Source organism: Cetorhinus maximus, chromosome 30, assembly GCF_964194155.1.
Source record: "Cetorhinus maximus chromosome 30, sCetMax3.hap1.1, whole genome shotgun sequence".
Taxonomy (NCBI): Eukaryota; Metazoa; Chordata; class Chondrichthyes; order Lamniformes; family Cetorhinidae; genus Cetorhinus; species Cetorhinus maximus.
The window spans coordinates 16696853-16716282 of NC_135908.1; the positions used below are offsets into that span (position 1 = coordinate 16696853).

At 45.6% G+C, this 19430-nt stretch overlaps 1 protein-coding gene across 2 annotated transcripts in view; it reads right to left on the minus strand.

Annotated features, from left to right (window-relative positions):
- Positions 1 to 19430, minus strand: part of dapk2b (death-associated protein kinase 2b) — a 155065-nt gene that overhangs the window by 42072 nt on the left and 93563 nt on the right. For both annotated transcript variants that reach the window (XM_078532519.1, XM_078532518.1), the window contains exons 4-5: positions 2388 to 2526; positions 1127 to 1253 (exon numbers count right to left, since the gene is read on the minus strand). In XM_078532519.1, the coding sequence (XP_078388645.1) occupies positions 1127 to 1253; positions 2388 to 2526 (266 nt within the window). The remainder of the gene's footprint in view (positions 1 to 1126; positions 1254 to 2387; positions 2527 to 19430) is intronic.

Below are 19430 nucleotides of genomic sequence, written 5' to 3' on the forward strand. Positions count from 1 at the left end.
CTGCCAGTCAATGAGATCATCACTGATCTGATTGTGGCCATAACTCTATTTTCCTGTCTGCCGCACCCATCGCCCACCCCCGACTCTTCCCCCACCACCATATACTTGACTCCCTTGTCAATCAAAAACCTGCTGAACTCAGCCTTGAATATATTCAGTGACCAAGCATCCATTGCTCTCTGAAGGAGAGAATTCCAAAGACTAATGACTCTCAGAGAAGAAATTCCTCTTCTTTTCCTTCTTAAATGGGAGACCCCTTATTTTGAAACTGTCCTCTAGTTCTATGTTCCCCCACAAGGGCCTGTTTTATTTGCAGATAAGTTTATACCTGTAGCAGCTTAACTTCCAGTTTGTACAGGAGCTAAGCGTGAACAGCAGTCTCCACATCCATTGAATATGGTGGCTCTTCTTTGCTAAAAGTTATTTAGTTTGTGTTGCCATTCATGTTTATTAGCTGGGTCTAAACCGAAGTTCGGCTGTCTACTTCATTGATTTTATTCTTATCTTGCCCTGGGTCTCACATTGTATTGGATTCTCAGGCAAATACTAAACAAAGCACACAGAAGGCTCTATGCAGCTCACAAGGTGCCTGGTACCCTTGGCACCATGCAAACTAAACAGCAAATCAAAATATTACTACACTCAAAGTCAATATTATAGACACTGAGGGTGAAATTAGACAAGGGTGTGAATGCAAAATGGACAGTAGTGCACTGATTACCTGTTATAAGACACACCCAATATGCAGTCAGTGTACCTGAATATTATTTGGGAGCATAATGGGGCGATTTATGTGATTCTATCTGACTGTGAATATCAAAATGTGATTAATATCAGCAATGCAATTAATGCGATTAGTTAATATCAGTAATATGATTAAAACGACTAATGCGATTCTATCTGACCATGAATATCAGTTGGAATCATAATGGGCGATTAATGTGGCTCTGTCCTAATTTCATCCCATTGATGTTCATCAAGGCCAATAAAATGCTGCAATAAAATTATTTTCTAACACCCTGCACCATTTAACTACGCATTATTCAACATTTCCTTCCATATATATTTCTATAAAAAACCCAATCTTGAAAATGAAATAACAAATGTTGCCGTTTTAAATACCTACCAACAAATTCAGGGGTTCCGAATATGTTTTTAAACTCAACTCCAGCTTCAATTGTGTGAGCGAGGCCAAAGTCTATCAACTTGATGTGTGGCACAGGCATCTTATCGAGAAGCATAATGTTTTCTGGCTAAAAACATAATTCACAAGAAGAATATTTACAACAGCAAGGACGAAATGATGCTCAGCCTTCAGTTTTGGCAGTCAGTGAAGTATACCCACTCAACGAGGAGTTTAGCAAAGATTTGGAATTCCACTCTAGTAATAATAAACCACTCATACAGCAGAGCATCATGGCACAGTATGTCCATTAATACAATTCCTAGTGCACTTACTGTGTAACTGTGCCTTACAGCTGTCTCAGGAACATTTAAAGTATCTTGGAACAAAAGATGCTTAACGGCATTTTAAAGGAAAACCTTCCTGGAGTACATTCTTTCATTCATGGGCTTATTTGAAGGATAAAGGTTGTCCAAGACATGCGAAGAGCTCCCCAGTTCATTTTGAATTGTGCCATGGATTATATATGGCCAGATGCGGCCTCAGTTTAACATCCCATCCAAGGGACAGCACAATTTTTTTTTTTATTCGTTCATGGGACGTGGGCGTTGCTGACTAGACCAGCATTTATTGCCCATCCCTAATTGCCCTTGTTCAGAGAGCATTTTAAGAGCCAACCACGTTTTGCTGTGGGTCTTGAGACACATGTAGGCCAGACCAAGTAAGGACAGCAGATTTTTCTTTCCCTAAAGGACATTAGTGATAGGTTTTTACGAGAATCAGCAATGGTTTCGTGATCATCATTAGACTTTCAATTCCAGATTTTTTTATTGGATTCAAATATCACCACCTGCTGTGGTGGGATTTGAACCCAGATCCCAGAGCATTATTACCCTAAGTCTCTAGAATACCAGTCCAGTGACAATACCACTATGCCACCTACCTCCAACAGTGCAGCACCCCCTCAAAAGTACACTAAAGTCATGATTGTGTGTTCAGGTCCTGCAATGGGACTTGCACAACCTCCAGGCTCTTGAGGCAAGGGAGTGCTACCACAAAATTCCTCCAACTGTACTTTAAAAAGAAAACTGTTGATTGTATCCCCATTAGCACATTTGCACATTTCAACACGGCCAAAGCTGTGAGCTGTCACACAGTCTAGACAGCGGGAGTAATATGAAATGGTGATACACCCTGAAAATAATAAAAGTAGTTGCCTTATATTCCATGGAAGTCTAAAGCCGGATGAAAAAGAAACTCTTACCTTGAGATCAAAATGTGCAATGTTCTTGGAATGGAGGTAGTTCACACCATCAAGGATTTGTTTAATAAATGCTGTTGCTTCTTCTTCACTCAAAGATTCTTTCTGAGCCAGAAAGTCAAAGAGCTCTCCTCCAGAAACGCTGGAAAGAAGATACATTTGTTTTAATTAAGGTGCGTCAAACTAACCAAGATGTCCATTGATTACGGAGGCAAAGTTCAGCACTGAATTGTATGATAAGTGTTAAATTGTTGTGCACTTGGCAACATCAATAGGTAATGCTTAAAACCGGTCATATTTCATACAATTCAACCAATCCCCAATCATGGTGTAGACTTCCTCCTAAGATCTCTGCTCAAGGTAGAGCAACAGTCCCATAAATAGATAAACGCCAAGGAGCTGAAACCTGCATCTTTGAAAAGCGGGTGAAATATTACTCCCTAACTATGGAATATTTCCTAGCAGAGGCTGAGGGCATTATTTAATGCAGAAGACGGAGGTCTTGCCCACTGTTTGGAGAGCGGGCGAAAGCCCTACGCCTCCTTCTCTGGGGAAGGCACGCCAGTATTAAGTGCCTCTTATGGGGCTGGCCTTCCCCAGCCAAGGACTCCAGAGTGGGGAAATTCCCAACCCGCCCCTTCCCTCTCCCAACCCCACTCCCGCAAGAGCTCTGGCCAGTCAGAGGTTGGCAGCTCTCCACTGCAGGCAGCGCCACTGGCAGTGCAGTGGTAGCTGCTGGTAATGCATCCACCAGAAGTGCAGGATCAACAAGGGACACATGTCACATGAATGCGGGTAGGATGGGGATGGTGAGAGGGGGGCGGGGGGGGTAGTCGCAGGAGAGGGTGGGGGGAGGGATTTTGGAAAAAGGTAGGAGGATGGTTCTCAGCGGCCTTCCCATACCCAATACTGGGTTCCCTTGATCAGGCACTCAGTCCCTTTAAATGAGAAACATCACCCCCCCCCAACCCCCACTGCCCCTGTTGAGAATAGTGTTTGCTTTTCAGGCTTCGCGAGTGGCAGCTAGTGGCCCACAAATGAGTGAATATCAGCGTCGCCTGGATGAGGCCCTTGTGAGCATTAATTGTCCACTTCAGGACCTCAATTGGAAATGGGGAGGGCAGGCTGTCCATGGGCTTCAATTGGCAGTGGGGCGGGCAGGCTGTCCATGGGCTTCAATTGGCAGCGGGGCGGGCAGGCTGTCCACGGGTCTTCAATTGGAAATGGGGTGGGCAGGCTGTCCATGGGTCTTCAATTGGAAACGGGCCGGGCAGGCTGTCCATGGGTCTTCAATTGGAAACGGACCGGGCAGGCTGTCCATGGGCTTCAATTGGCAGCGGGGCTGGCAGGCTGCCCATGGGCTTCAATTGGCAGCGGGGCGGGCAGGCTGCCCATGGGCTTCAATTGGCAGCGGGGCTGGCAGGCTGTCCATGGGCTTCAATTGGAAACGGGGCGGGCAGGCTGTCCATGGGTCTTCAATTGGAAACGGGGCGGGCAGGCTGTCCATGGGTCTTCAATTGGAAACGGGGCGGGCAGGCTGTCCATGGGTCTTCAATTGGAAACGGGCCGGGCAGGCTGTCCATGGGTCTTCAATTGGAAACGGGCCGGGCAGGCTGTCCATGGGTCTTCAATTGGAAACGGGCCGGGCAGGCTGTCCATGGGTCTTCAATTGGAAACGGGCCGGGCAGGCTGTCCATGGGTCTTCAATTGGAAACGGGCCGGGCAGGCTGTCCATGGGCTTCAATTGGAAACGGGGCGGGCAGGCTGCCCATGGGCTTCAATTGGAAACGGGCCGGGCAGGCTGTCCATGGACTTCAATTGGCAGTGGGGCGGGCAGGCTGTTCATGGGCTTCAATTGGAAATGGGGAGGGCAGGCTGCCCATGGGCTTCAATTGGAAACGGGCCGGGCAGGCTGTCCATGGGCTTCAATTGGAAATGGGGAGGGCAGGCTGCCCATGGGCTTCAATTGGAAATGGGGAGGGCAGGCTGTCCATGGGCTTCAATTGGAAACGGGGCGGGCAGGCTGCCCATGGGCTTCAATTGGAAATGGGGAGGGCAGGCTGTCCATAGGTCTTCCCGCCTCAGACTTAAATCGGGGCAGGGCTGGGAAGTGGCGGAGTCCCTACCCAGCACCCTCCCGCCCAATTAAATGCTCCCCCACCTCCAAAGATAGATAGGTTCTTGATTGATAAGGGGATCAAAGGTTACGGGGAGAAGGCAGGGGAATGGGGTTGAGAAACTTATCAGCCATGATTGAATGGCGGAGCAGACTCGATGGGCCGACTGGCCTAATTTCTGCTCCTATGTCTTATGGTCTTATGGTCAAACATGCTTGCCACAGGGCATTAAACTCCGCTCCACATGGGATGTCCGCGCCATTCTCCATCCATTCCAAAAGGTTAGATAAATACCATCCTGTCAAACCATTGTGTTCAGGTTAAAACTAATGGCTGATCCGCAAGTCTCACAATAGTACAACACAGCAGGAAGCTAACTGCACAAACCAATAAAGACCAAATTAATCCTCAAGAAGGTCTTTTTAGTATAGTTCCTCCGCAGCAATAATACGCAAGGCTTTTGAAAGAAAAATATATTTTTAAACTCCCCATTGTGATGTTACATTGAGAGAAGCTAAATTTCCATATGATTCTTCTGAAAGGCATTCAGAACACAATGATGTCCTCACTATTTGTCTCAGTATAAAAGGTCGCATAATAAAAGAGTAGTGAATAAATCATGTTCAAGACCACAATAGGACAGCCTGTTTATAGGATTTTTTTTCTGGGCAAACATTCACACCTCATCTATCTATCCCTGGCTTGGCCATGTATGGTTTGTTTCGCATCAAAGGCGAAACTTCAACCTGCTGGTTCATTTACAGAAAAAAAAGCAAAATGCTACAGATGCTGGAAATCTGAAATAAGAACAGGAAACCCTGAAAATAATCAGGAGGTCTGGCAACATCTACGGAGAGAGAAACCGAGCTGATGTTTCAGGTTCATCTACTCTTTTATGGTATGTGGGCATCGCTGGCAGGGCCAGCCTCTGTTGCCCCTCCCTAATTGCCCCTGAACTGAGTGGTTTGCTGGGCCATTTCAGAGGGCAGTTAAGAGTCAACCACATTGCTGTGGGTCTAGAGTCACATGTAGGTCAGACCAGGTACGAGCGGCAGATTTCCTTCCCAAAAGGGCATTAGCGAACAATCGATGATAGTTGCACTGGGGTCACCGTGACAGAGACGAGCTTCAATTCCAGGTTTTATTAGTCAGTGACCTATCATCAAAACTTTTTACAATCTACATTTTTATTGACTCACCTTTGTGAAGTCAAGGCTTGACACACGTACTTTGAAAAGAGAGCTCAAAATCTGACTGTATGGATGCCATTTATACAATGTGCAGCATGGATTTAGCTGCATGGATCATCAAAAAGATGGGCTTGGTTTTGTCTGCAGTCACAGTGACCTTTTCTTCACAAAGGAAGAAAAATACTTGAGGAAAAATTTAGTTCCGTTTGTTTTGTTAACACGTTACCCAGGAACAAGAAGTGATGACACTGTTCGGCTTTACAAGGATGTGAACCCATTCCTCTTTAGCTGGAAAGTATGAAGGAGGATTCACTATTCATCGTCAAATGATACAAGAACATTCAGTCCAATTCATTCTTTGACAGGAAAGAGTTTTGGACAAGAGACCTTTTTCAAGAAGATGAGCAATTTTAAACGAGTTGCTTTTCAAACACAACACAGCGTTGTGTATTGTAATTTCTCTTAGTGACTACGTGTGTTCTGAACCTTTGGCAGCTGTGTTTAATGTCACCAATGACTTTTGTTTATCTACTTTGGGAGCACAAGCCCTGAGCCAATACTCCTGATAAAAAATGAGCTTCCCGCTTCTCTCTTGCAAACGTGCAATTTCTTTTATCTTCCTTTCTATTCTTGCTCTTACTTACGTTTCTTTCAAACGCTCATTTGAACATGAATGCAGCCAAAGATAAACCATTCGTTCTTCGAGCTGTTTCACCAGCTCATTGGGGAAGGTCAAATCTAGACTATCACTAGTCTTTGATTTGAGGGATTAAGTTAAAAATTAATGAAACTTGGCCAGCAAATGCTAAAAATTATAAATGGTAAGTTTTTCAAATGGTAAAATTAATTAAAGGTCAACACCCGCCCCCCTCCTCCCTCCGGCAACGTCAAAGTTGCCTCAGCAGGAGGCATTAGATTGCACCCAAAGTGATCACACTCTTTGGCCACAAAATTACTTCAGAGATTTATTTTATTTTCATTAAGAACTCAAAGAACGTTATACAAGGACATTTACAAGTAGCCCCCAGCTCCAATGTCCCAGACAAAGCACCAAGCAAGTGGTTACGAATAAAACCTCCAGCAATCTTCAAAGTTAACCTTCCCGACAAGTGAACAAATGCTACGCCAGCTGATCTGACAGTCCTGAGCCCCTTAATTCCCCAGCTCCAACATCAGAGAGGTCCCCAATGCCAACTCTCCCACAGCAGCAGTTTTCCAGCTCTGACTGGAAACAGGAGTCTCCCAGCTATGGAGATGTGTCCTAATGTTGAAGTGCCTTCACCTTACCGGGTCCCAGCCAAGGCTCTGGAAATTCTGCCGCCCCCAGGAAGGTCGGTGGCCTTCTCTACCGGGAGACCACCTTGGTACCCACCTGGTTAAATATGCTGGTCACACCACAATTCGAAAGAAAGGCTGGTGTTCCAAAGTCAGTGGTCCCTTGCATCCAATGGAGAGGTAGCTGCTGAAAGCACTACCATCACGTGATACCATTCCCCTGATCCCCATTCCCTTTGAGCACAGGTCCGCGCTGGGAGTGGGAAATGGCTGAGTTCACCCATTTATCTATTTATGAGCTTTTGGCAACCACAGAGAGCCCTGTCTGGAATGTCGGCATCGATTAAATTAAATTTCGTAGTGGATCCAGACATTAGAAACATTTAGTTCTGAACATGGAGAGGAGACAAGGCTATCACGTGAGACGGCTAACCCAAGCCCAAGGTGGCAGCTAATGTTGCGTTTCAAGCCTACGGACGGTCAAGAGGTTTATTTAATTGGGAAAGGTCCCTTTTATCCCAGTTTGAACTCCAAAAAAGCAGGGTGCATATTTTACCAGGTCTGCATCAGGTCTTTGGTTCTTCATGCTCCACTGCACCTCAGCCCTAGGGATAGTCTAACAGGGTCACATGAAATATACCCATGTTTAATCAAGTAGGTACCAAGGCGGTCTCCCAGTAGAGCTGGCCACCAACCTTACTGGGGGCAGCAGAATTTCCAGAACCTTGGCTGGGGTCCTGAAAGGTGAAAGCACTCTGATTCAAGGTTAGGTGGGGAAGAAGGTTTTAGAAGGACGCAAGGAGTTTGCGAAGAGATGTGGACAAGTTAAGTATTTGGATAGGAAGGCGACAAATGGGAATAATGTGGAGTAATGTGAAATGATCCACTTTTCAAAGAATGGTAAAGCAGAATATTTTTCTTTTAGATTCTTTTCTTGTAGATGAATCACAGAGAGTTAACATGCAAAAGTGCAGCAAGCAATTGGGAAGGCAAGTGGTATGTTCGTCTTTATTTCAAGAGGGTTGGAGTATAAAAGTGAGGAAGTCTTTAGAAGAATGAGAGGTTATCTCATTGAAATGTATAAAATTATTGGAAGATTAGTCAGGGTAGATGCTGAGTGGCTCTTTCCCCTCCCCCCGAACTGGAGAGCCTAGAATTAGGGGTCGCACTTTCAGGATAAGGGTCAGCCAATTGGGGCTGAGACAAGCAAAAACTTCACTCTCAGTGTTGTGAATTTTTGGAATTCTCTAACCCAGATGACTGTGGATGCTCAACCAATTAGTGTATTTAAGAATTAAATCAATAGATTTAAGGGAATCAAGCGATATCGGGGGTAGGGAGAGAAAGTGGAAAATCCGCTGTGATCATGTAGAATGACAGGGCAGGCTCGAGGGACAGTATGGACTACTCCTGCTCCTATTTCTTATGTTCTTAAATCACATGTAGATTCTGTAATACAGGTGCTAGGTGGAATATTGTTGGAAATGCCATGTCACATCTGTTTTTTTTTAATTCTTTCATGGGATGTGGGCATCGCTGGCTAGGCCAGCATTTATTGCCCATCCCTAATTGCCCCCGAGAAGGTGGTGATGAGCTGCCTTCTTGAACCGCTGTAGTCCATGTGGTGTAGGTACACCCACAGTGCTGTTAGGGAGGGAGTTCCAGGATTTTAACCAAATAACAGTGAAGGAACGGTGATACAATTCCAAGTCAGGATGATGAGTGGCTTGGAGGGGAACTTGCAGTTGATGGTGTTCCCATGTGTCTGCTGCCCTTGTCCTTCTAGGTGGTAGAGGTCATGGGTTTAGAAGATGCTGTTGAAGGAGCCTTGGTGAGCTGCTGCAGTGCATCTCGAAGATGGTACACACGGCTGCCACTTGTGCACTGGTGGTGGAGGGAGTGGATGTTTAAGGTGACGAATAGAGTGCAGATCAAACATGCTACTTTGTCCTGGATGGTGTTGAGATTCTTGTTTTGTTGGAGCTGCACTCATCCAGGGAAGTGGAGAGTATTCTATCACACTCCTGACTTGTGCCTTGCAGATAGGGACAGGCTTTGGGGAGTCAGGAGGCGAGTTATTCGCCACAGGATTCCTAGTCTCTGACCTGCTCGTGTAGCCACAGTATTTATATGGCTGGTCCAGTTCAGTTTCTGGTTAATGGTAATCCCCAGGATGTTGATAGAGGAGGATTCGGCGATGGTAATGTCATTGAATGTCAAGGGGATGGTTAGCTTCTCTCTCATTCGAGATTGTCATTGCCTGGCACTTGTGTTATGTTACTTGCCAGTTATCAGCCCAAGCCTGGGTGCTGTCAGGTCTTGCAGCATATAGACACAGACTGCTTCGGTATCTGAGAAGTCATGAATGGTGCTGAACATTGTGCAATCATCAGTGAACATCCCCATGTCTGACCTAATTGTGAGGGAAGGCCATTGATGAAGCAGCTGAAGATGTTTGGACTTTCAACATTACCCTGAGGAACTCCTGCAGCAATGTCCTGGAGTTGAGATGATTGACCTACAACAACCACAACCTCCTTCCTTTGTGCTAGGTACAACTCCAACTAGTGGAAAGATTCCCCCCGCTCCCCACCAACTTCCCATTGACTTCAATTTCCTGGGGCTTCTTGATGCCACACTTGGTCAAATGCTGCCTTGATGTCAAGGGCTGTGACTCTCACCTCGAGTTCAACTCTTTTGTTCTAGTTTGGGCCAAGGCGGTAATGGAGGCCAGGAGTTGAGTGGCCCAAACTGAACATCAGAGAGCAGGTTATTGCTGCGTAAGCGTCGCTTAATAGCTCTGTCACCTTCCATCACTGTGCTGGTGACTGAGAGTGGACTGATAGGGCGGTGATTGGCTGGGTTAGATCTGTCCTGCTTTTTGTGGACAAGACATACCTGGGCAATTTTTGTTTTGAGGAAGTTAAATTTACTTCACACAAAGTGAAATTTACTGCATTGACTTTCTGCTACTGATTAATTTTCACATTCATTAAAACTGGTTAGTACAGTAAGGATTGAATCACCTAATGGAGTGTTCATTCTTTCGCCATCGAAGGCCAGGTCATCAGGGGAGGGCTGGTTCCATTGCCAGCAAGTGGAATAAAGTTACGAGGTGTCTGTTCAATCCCTGGGCAATGCTACATTACTATATGCATTTATACAGACACACCAATACACAGCGGGAGAGGGTTTGGTTAGGCTAGTGGATTTTAGCACTAAGCACAAGAAATATTTCTAACACTTATCTCAAGTTCAAAACTGTCCTATCAGGCCCTTAGACACCTGTGACAATAAACCCTCCTTCTTGTACTCACTAAACTATCAGCCACCCTCTGACACTTGTTTATCACAGAATCATACAGTGCACAAGGGGCCCTTCAGCCCATCGAGTCATGCTTTAGTCTGTAAGTAAGAGCAGCTGTTACTAATTGGGGAAAGGTTAGGGAATATTCTTAAGTGTATAAGACCTGGTGTACACAGTGCGGGGTGCGGGGTGGGGGGGGGGGGAGGTGAGGAAAAGGGGAGTCTGCCTATGTTCTGTGGTTTTGTGAGTAAACCTGTGTTAAGGAAAAGACTGGCTCCAGATTGGTCCTTTACTCAATGTATGAGCAGTGACTCTAACAACACTGACCTAAACCAAGTGATCACTGGTGCCTTGGAGTCCACAGCCTCCCTGAGGGTACAGTGCACCCACTACTTTAAAGCAGCCCCGATACCTCCCCGCCATGCCAGTCTGGAAAACCCAAGAGGCAATTCTCAGGGCCCATATTACTGCCTCCTCTTCCACCAAGAAATTCAAGCCCAGAGAGATGTGGAGCAAATGTTGTTGGAGCTAAAAGCTCAGCGCAGGACACTGGAGAGCAAGCTGTGAACCCTGATAGAGGCCAGGGCTGAACTCAACTTCCTGTTGTAAGGAGCAACAGAAAGGCTGCTTTGAAACCCCAGAGTTAATTAGGAACAGAGGAGCGGGCCAGGAAAATTCCAAGCAACAACTGCAGAACAGGAGTATCAATTAGGAAAAGAGACCAAATTCACCCCGAAATCAACTTCTTTGTCCAATTATACAAACTGAGTCCTACACCACCCACAGGAAACATCCCAACATTGCCAATCTTCCCCGCTACCAGCTCACCCAAAGAGAGGTGCACACTTTCACAGAATGGTTGCTGCACAGAAGGAGGCCATTCAGCCCCTCATGCTAGCACTGGCTCTCTGAGCAAGCAATTCACCGAGTGCCACTCCCCCGCCCCCCAACCTTCTCCTCATCGCCCTGCACGTTCTTCCTTTTCTGATAACAATCCAATTCCCTTTTGAATGCCTCAATTGAATCTTCCCCACCACACGCTCAGGCAGTGCATTCAAGGTCCCAGACACTCAGTGCATGAAAAAGTTTTTTTTCTCATGCCTCCATTACTTCTTTTGCCAATTAACTGAAATCTGTGCCCTCTGCTTCTTGATCCAATTTCAATCCAAGTAATTGCAAATTTCAAAGCCTCAATCTGGGAAACTCCCAGATTCTACAAAGACCTACTCCCTAAAATGGCTTCTCCTCCACATTACTGATGAGATGTATGGCCTTCTCAATGCTTTACAGACAATCTCAAATGTGCTAACAGCTACCAGTGAAGTTACAATACAAGTCTGCCTGCACGCTAAATTCAAAAAGCAGTAAGCTATAGTCAGAACTAAACTGTTTCACTACCAGGGATTCAGAGCAAAACTCACTACCCTGGACACATCCAGTTGTGAATGGTGATGGAGAATCCAGGAAAGCAACAGGTGGAAGAGCTTCCATGAACATCTCCATGGTGGATCCCAGCACACGAGTGTAAAGGTGAAGACTGAAGAGTTTACAAGTGCTTACAGATGGAAGTGGCAAGTCAACGCTTCCACTTGGCCTCTTCCTGAGGTCTCCGTTGGTTCCATGCAGGAGATACCAGAGTTAAACGGGTTTGCAGGATTGGGTTTTGCACTGTTTAGTATTTCTCAAGTTAATTCTGACTGACATATGCCCATTGGATGTGTTTCATCACCATGTTTATCATGGAGAAAGAGCAGCGAATGCAAAGTCTTTCAGTTAGTAGTAACAGTTTAGTTGTCTGTGTTCAGGGGGAGGGGAATTGGGGGGGCAGGATTAAGCAGTTAGAGACTCACATCTGTATGGATTATTATCCAGAAGGGCCGAATGAGCAAGAGTAATATAAAACCAACCACATTGATTGAGCATTTGGTTATCTGACCAAAAGTCTCCTCGAGGTTCGCTGATATCTTTTCTCTGATAAAGCTCTCGAGAAGCATCTCAGAATGTTTCACAATGCAAAACGCACAATATAAGTGAAGCTTGTTGTTACACGTCACCTTAAGCTTGTTGATCTCTGATTTATCCACCTAATGGAGCAACGGCCCTCAGAACATTAAATGTCCAGGGCCACAACACTCAAACAGGACTAAACAGTGAATATGAAACATAGTCATGGTTGGACTGAGCTTCCTGGACTTTCAGCACCAGGGCTATCATTACTTGGAGGATGCACGTGACACCGAGGCCACAAGTTGGATATCTCCAAACAGCGACATGGGACATAACAACAGTTTTCATACTGAAAGTCACTGACAGCACAAAGCAGCTTGGAACCCGGCAGGTAACTGAAACAGTACAAGTTATACACAGGAGCAGAAACCATACAGACACAATAAATACTCGCAGGCTAATAAAATTTAGCTAAGAGTTGTAAACCAAATCAAGTTTCACATTGGAACTTACAACATCATGTCAATTCTTCCAAGAGGTTTTGATTTGGTGATTGCTGTTTGGGTAGATCTATGTCATCACTGTGGTATGTATGTGTCATGCCCAGCAACCAGAAACGTAAGCACTTACAAAACATCCCTGTGGAAGGTGATTACAGTGAAATAACTCCCTTCTTCTTAGGCAGTCCCTCAGGATCGAGGATGATTTGCTTCCACTCTGGTTCGATGGGTTCTGTGAGGGCGGCTATGTGCGATCTGGTGACCCTGCCACATGTGGCACAGCTGGTGCCTGAAGGGTCGGGCAGACGAGCTTTTGGGGCGTTCCTGCGTTCCCTCCGATGCCTCGTCTTCGCTCTGCACATTCCCGGGGCGAATCCCCTCGCTATGCTCAGTGCCTTCCGAATGAGCCTTCTCCATTTTGATTAGTCACATGTCCCGGGACTCCCACAAGTTGCCGGGTATGTTTGACCTCTTCAGGGATGCTGCAAGGATGTCCTCTAAAACATTTCCACACTCCTCTTGGGAGTCTCCTGCCGCAACCAGTTCCGAGTAGAACAGTTGTTTCGGGAGTCTGGTGTCAGCCATACGAACAACATGTCATGCTCAGTGGAGCTGGTTTTGAGGGATTAGTGCCTCGATGCTGGGCAAGTTGGCTTGGGAGAGGATGTTGCTGTTGTACCACCTTTCCTGCCACCGGATTTGGAGGATCTTGCAAAAGCACCACTTGTGGTACTTTGCCAGTGCTTTGAGGTGTCTGCTGTGGGTTCTCCAAGTCTCTGAAGCACATAGAAGTGCAGGGATAACTTTTGCCTAGTAAACCATGGCCTTAGTCTTGGGTTTGAGACCCTGGTCCTCAAATTCTCTTTTCCTCAGTAGGCTGAAGGCTGAACTGGCTATATTGGAGGCAATGATGAATTTCATCATCTATGTCTGCCTTTGTCAAGAGGAAGACCTGTAAAGATATGGAAGATTGTCCACATTTTTCAGGATCACTGTGGGATCCTGTGCTGTGGGGGCTGGTTGGAAGAGGACCTTAGTTTTCTGGATGTTTAGTGGAAAGCCCGATGACACAAGCTTGTTTGGCCCCAGTCTTCTCCGAGATAGGGTCTGCCATGGCTCCATTGGCGAGGATCATGGCTTCCATGTTATCGTGGAATAGACAGAGGACGGTGACGAGTTACTCAGGGCAGTGCAATTCGTAGAAGAGGACTCCATAAGCTTTCGTGGTTGACAGGTTCGTGAGGTCGAAAAAGGCACTGTTCTGTTCCTCGCCCTTCTTTTCCAATTTGCCACACAGCGGAGATCATATCTGTGATGCCTCTAGGTGGGCTAAAACCACACTGCAACTCTGGATTGAGTTCTTTGGCCATTTGGGAGGAGGTGATCAAGAAGGATCCTTGCAATGATCTTCCCTTCAACAAATGCAATGCTATTTACCGGGGCCACGACTACTATTTTTGGAGGTCCAGTTTTAAATCCAGAGTTCTTCTCCAGTACAAATGTATTTAATAAGACCCATGAGCAGAAACAGTAAAGATACTTTAAAAGAAAAAAAAATGACCAAAATGAACCCAGTGCTGGATAAAAACAAACAAGCTCTTTTGAAGCTCAGTTACAATCTTGTGTCGCTAGTTCCAGTTACTCAGGTAACTATTCACGGGCAGACGGACAGCCAATAACCATTTACTCATGTCATGGAGCTGGGGTAGAAGGGGAACACATTCTACATTTAAACAACTATTTATCTCCTGGTCTAGTCATATGATATGGTCTCCTCTGTCTTTGGTCACAGTATTTGTGTTTTTTTTGACATCTTTCAGCTCACCTTTGTACACATTGGTTACCATTATCTGACCCTACGCAAGCACTCAAGCTCAATGGTAAAATACAATGGAAAGTCTATATACGAACAGGTTTCTGAGAAAATGCATTACCAGTTGTAATGCAATCTCTCTGCAATCTCTCTCTCTCTTCTGATCTCTCTCAGAAACCGCAGAGGCTTCATTTTTTGCTGCATTTGATGTTGTCAAACTCCTCAGCTGTGTTGCTGTCTTGTAAACTGTTGCTCTGAAACAGATCACTTTATCCACGCCCACTGAGGAATAATTGGAGCAGGACCTTCAGGAAGTGCTTTCGCCAGGTCCGCATTACTCTCCTGTTACTTTTCAAGGAGAAGGCAGCAATGATCCAATACGCTTCCACTCACAGGCAGAACATTACTCTGCATAATGAGCCTATTGCTATTGTTTAGACTTTGAGGGCACTGGCCGGACTGTGAATCACTTTCATTGTACTTGTTTCAAATCCCACAATATGTTCTCTGTCCCAAACTCCGAGGCAATGCCAGCAAGCTATCATCACTGTCACTTCTTGCTAAGCGGTGTTGATTCAACATAAGTTTCTCCAGCATAACATGTCGTGTAAACACTGAGAACAAAAAGCCACTGGGTTTTATCCATTAACATGAAACGTGTCCACAACGTCTCGCTTATAAGGGGTCACTCGTTTAAGACGGAGATGAGCAGAATTTTTTTTCTCTCAGAGGGTGGTGAGTCTTTGGAACTCTCTTCCTCAAAAGACAAAGGCAGCGGGGTCTTTGAATATTTTTAAGGCAGAGCTGGTAGATTCTTGATTAACAAGGGGGGAGGGGGGTGGTGAAAGGTTATTGGGGTAGGCGGGAGGTTACAATCAGATCAGCCATGATCTTATTAAATGGCGGAACGGGCTCGAGGAACCGAGCGGCCTACTCCTGCTCCACATTCATATGTAAGAACATGCCGATTACACTTGTTTGAATATGTTTTTCAGTCCATTGTGGAGTAGTTTCACTTGGAGCTGGTGTGCTTGGTCACTGCCTTTGACCCTTCTGACACAGCGTGCTGGGCCAGTTCCCCAGGCAGCAGCTGGCGCACGGTGGTCTGGATCTCCCGGAAGCTGATGGTGCTGCGCTTGTAGTAATGGGCCAGGCGGGAAGCCTCACCCGCAACGCGCTCGAAAATATCGTTCACGAACGAGTTCATGATGCTCATGGCCTTGGAGGAGATGCCGGTGTCGGGGTGAACCTGCTCCGTCATTTTGTAGATGTAGATGGAGTGACTCTCCTTCCTCGACCTTCGCTGTTTCTTCCCGTCCTTTGCTGCCGGTTTCCTTTGAGGCTTTCTTGGCTCCCTTCTTGGCAGCTGGTTTCTTCTCATCGGCCATCTTCAATTTTGATGCACCTCCCACTCAAGTAGATAACAGGCATCATTAAGTCCCAGTCATGGTTCAATAATCGTGCATCACTAGGCAGACATGTTTCGACAAACAAGAAAAGGATCAGGCTGCTTTAGGTTGTCAGTCTTCGCACTACAAGCCCCAGCACAAACACTTACCCCTCAGTATACAAGCCCAGAAATCAGCAGCAAACTACACAATTTACAGGGACTGAACTACTCTGAATAACACTGCCTGTTTACCAAGTCACTGAGGAAACCAATTGCCCTATTGTAGATAACACAAATACTTTACCCACAAAATAGGCAGATAACTTTTCCGGTAGGAGATAACACACTGATATTTCTTAGTAACTGGCTGTTCATTAAAACTGGTAATTTTGTAGTTGGGTCAGAATGAAACAAACTGTGACTCACTGCAGGGAACGTGCATTCCTAGAAGTACAGGACATTATAACCCTGATACTTTCACCTGGCTTCTCCACAAGCTCGCACTCCCTGCTGGGGCCGCAGGTCTGGAATCTTCTATAGGATGTCCTGTTCCTCTGAGGAGATCGACTTAGAATGTAGCATTCCATCTGTTCGTCTTCATAATGTTCTCCACTGAAGGAGATATACTTTCCATTGGTAGCAGGGCAGGTTAGACACAAGTGCTTTAAATTATAGACAACCCTGCTGTGATATCTCACCTTGATCTACCCCTTCCCGTTTCTCCTTTAAAATCCTCGTTCTGCTGTTTGCAACTCCCGAACCCCACCCAAAATTTCTCACCAGGATAGCCTCTCTCCTTTCCTCCCTCAGCCTCTCGACTCCACATCCTCAGTGATATCAGTCTGTCCTCGCAAGCCCCTTCCCCATCTCCAAGCAACCCTTCCTTGCTGGGAAACTTTGTTACCTATTTCCCCCCCCCCTTTTCTTTATATCCAAATTTCACCACAAGCTGAACATTCAACCTTCATATCCTCTCCATCTGTAATGTTACCCACCTCCTTAATATCCTCTCCATCTGTAATGTTACCCACCTCCTTAATATCCTCTCCATCTGTAATGTTACCCACCTCCTTAATATCCTCTCCATCTGTAATGTTACCCACCTCCTTAATATCCTCTCCATCTGTAATGTTACCCACCTCCTTAATATCCTCTCCATCTGTAATGTTACCCACCTCCTTAATATCCTCTCCATCTGTAATGTTACCCACCTCCTAAATATCCTCTCTATCTGTAATGTTACCCACCTCCTTAATATCCTCTCCATCTGTAATATTACCCACCTCCTTAATATCCTCTCCATCTGTAATGTTACCCACCTCCTAAATATCCTCTCCATCTGTAATGTTACCCACCTCCTTAATATCCTCTCCATCTGTAATGTTACCCACCTCCTTAATATCCTCTCCATCTGTAATGTTACCCACCTCCTTAATATCCTCTCCATCTGTAATGTTACCCACCTCCTAAATATCCTCTCCATCTGTAATGTTACCCACCTCCTTAATATCCTCTCCATCTGTAATGTTACCCACCTCCTAAACATCCTCTCCATCTGTAATGTTACCCACCTCCTAAATACCCTCTCCATCTGTAATGTTACCCACCTCCTTAATATCCTCTCCATCTGTAATGTTACCTACCTCCTTAATATCCTCTCCATCTGTAATGTTACCCACCTCCTTAATACCATCTTCGTCTGTAATAATACCACCTCCCCAGCCTCAGATTATCTGCTGCTCGAATCTTGGTAGTTTCCAGACTCAAGTATTCCAAAGCTCCCCTCGAGGGCTCCCCATCCTTGAACCTCGAAAAAAACGACAGCTCATCCAAAATTCTGCTTCCCATATTCTATTCTGCGTCGAGGCCTATTCACCTTGTCCTCACTGGCATAATCTGGCAACCCATTTGCCAAAAAAATCCAACTTAAAATTCTCTCCTTTGTTGGCTCCTCATCCATTTTTCTCTGCCTGTGTTTTTCTACGTTAAAGGCGCTATATCAATGCAAATTGCTGTATAAATATATTGTAAATATAATTTCAGCGCTTTCACAATATTCTTATCTGAGTGCAAACGACAAAACTCTGAGTTTCAGACTTATCCCGAATCTCTGCCCTTGGTGTGGTTACCACTCCCTCCCATTATCTTTTGTACCAAATAACACCATGTAATATTTGTACTATTAGATGCACATTATACTCCTGAACCAGATGTATCACAAACAAACAAGCCATTTCATCACTGAGGGTTGATGTTAGCAACACAGGCGAGGTAAATTTCCATTATTTTTAAATCTAAACTAAAACCTTGTTAGTCTTTCCACCCCACCCCCACTAGAGCTGTACTTTGAATATCCTGTCTTCCATTCTTAATTAGCACTTTTCTCAGACAACTGTCACCACCTTCGACACCTCTTTGACCCTTTTGTCTGTGACATCTTTTGATTATCTGCTCATCTCCACAATCACCACACCCTCAATGTCTCTCTATCCCCCCCCCCTCCCCCCCCACCCCCCCACCACCTTAAACCAATTTATATTTCTCCCTTCTTCTAACTATGCTTCAGTTCTGCCGAAGGGCCGTGAAGGCTCGAAACGTTAACTGATTTCTTCTCCGCCGATGCTGCCAGACCTGCTGAGTTTTTCCAGGTAATTCTGTTTTTGTTTTGGATTTCCATCATCCGCAGTAGCTTTTAGCTTTTTATTTTTATCTTTGAGGTAAATAACGACTTGCTTAAATCATTTACAGTCAAACTGCACAGGTACAGGTTCCTCAACAGTACAGAGAATTTGTCAGTCAGGCACCAACTGAGTCATATCTACAGAGCTGCAATTTTCCACCCTTCCCCTTTCCTAGATTATTTTATTGTAGTCATGGGGCAACAGTTCAGCAAAATGTGTCAAACTCCTCAACATGCCTGGTGCCCATCCCATGCATTCCAATAAATGTTATTGTGGAACTCATAGTCAAGAGGTGTGAGCACCCTCAGGTTTTAGCTTGCTTCGAGAGAGATAACAGGCTCTCACCTCCTCCCCCGTAAACAAGTAGGGGGTTGGTTAGCTCAGCTGGCTAGATGGCTGGTTTGTGTTTCCAGAGTGATGCCAGCAGCGCAGGTTCAACTCCTGGTACTGGCTGAGGTCATTGATCTCAACCTCTCCCCTCGTCTGAGGCGTGACGACCCTCAAGTTAAACTCACTATCAGTCGTGTCTCTCTAATGAGAGAGGGCAGACAACGATTAAACTATGCTAAAGTAGTGGTTGTCAAACACTTTGGAACACAAAATACATTACAGGAATGCAAGCTGTAGAAGAACCAGAACTCAAACTTGCACTTTCCCATGACCTTAGGTAAGGAACATATAGGGTGGTATTAAGTGGAGGCAATGGGGGTCTCACCCACTGGCTGGAGAGGCCCACCATATTAAGTGCCATTCAGGCACTTAACTGGACAGTGTGGGTCCTTCTCCGGGGCAGATGTTCCCTGCCCCCCACCCCTTGCTGGGAGCT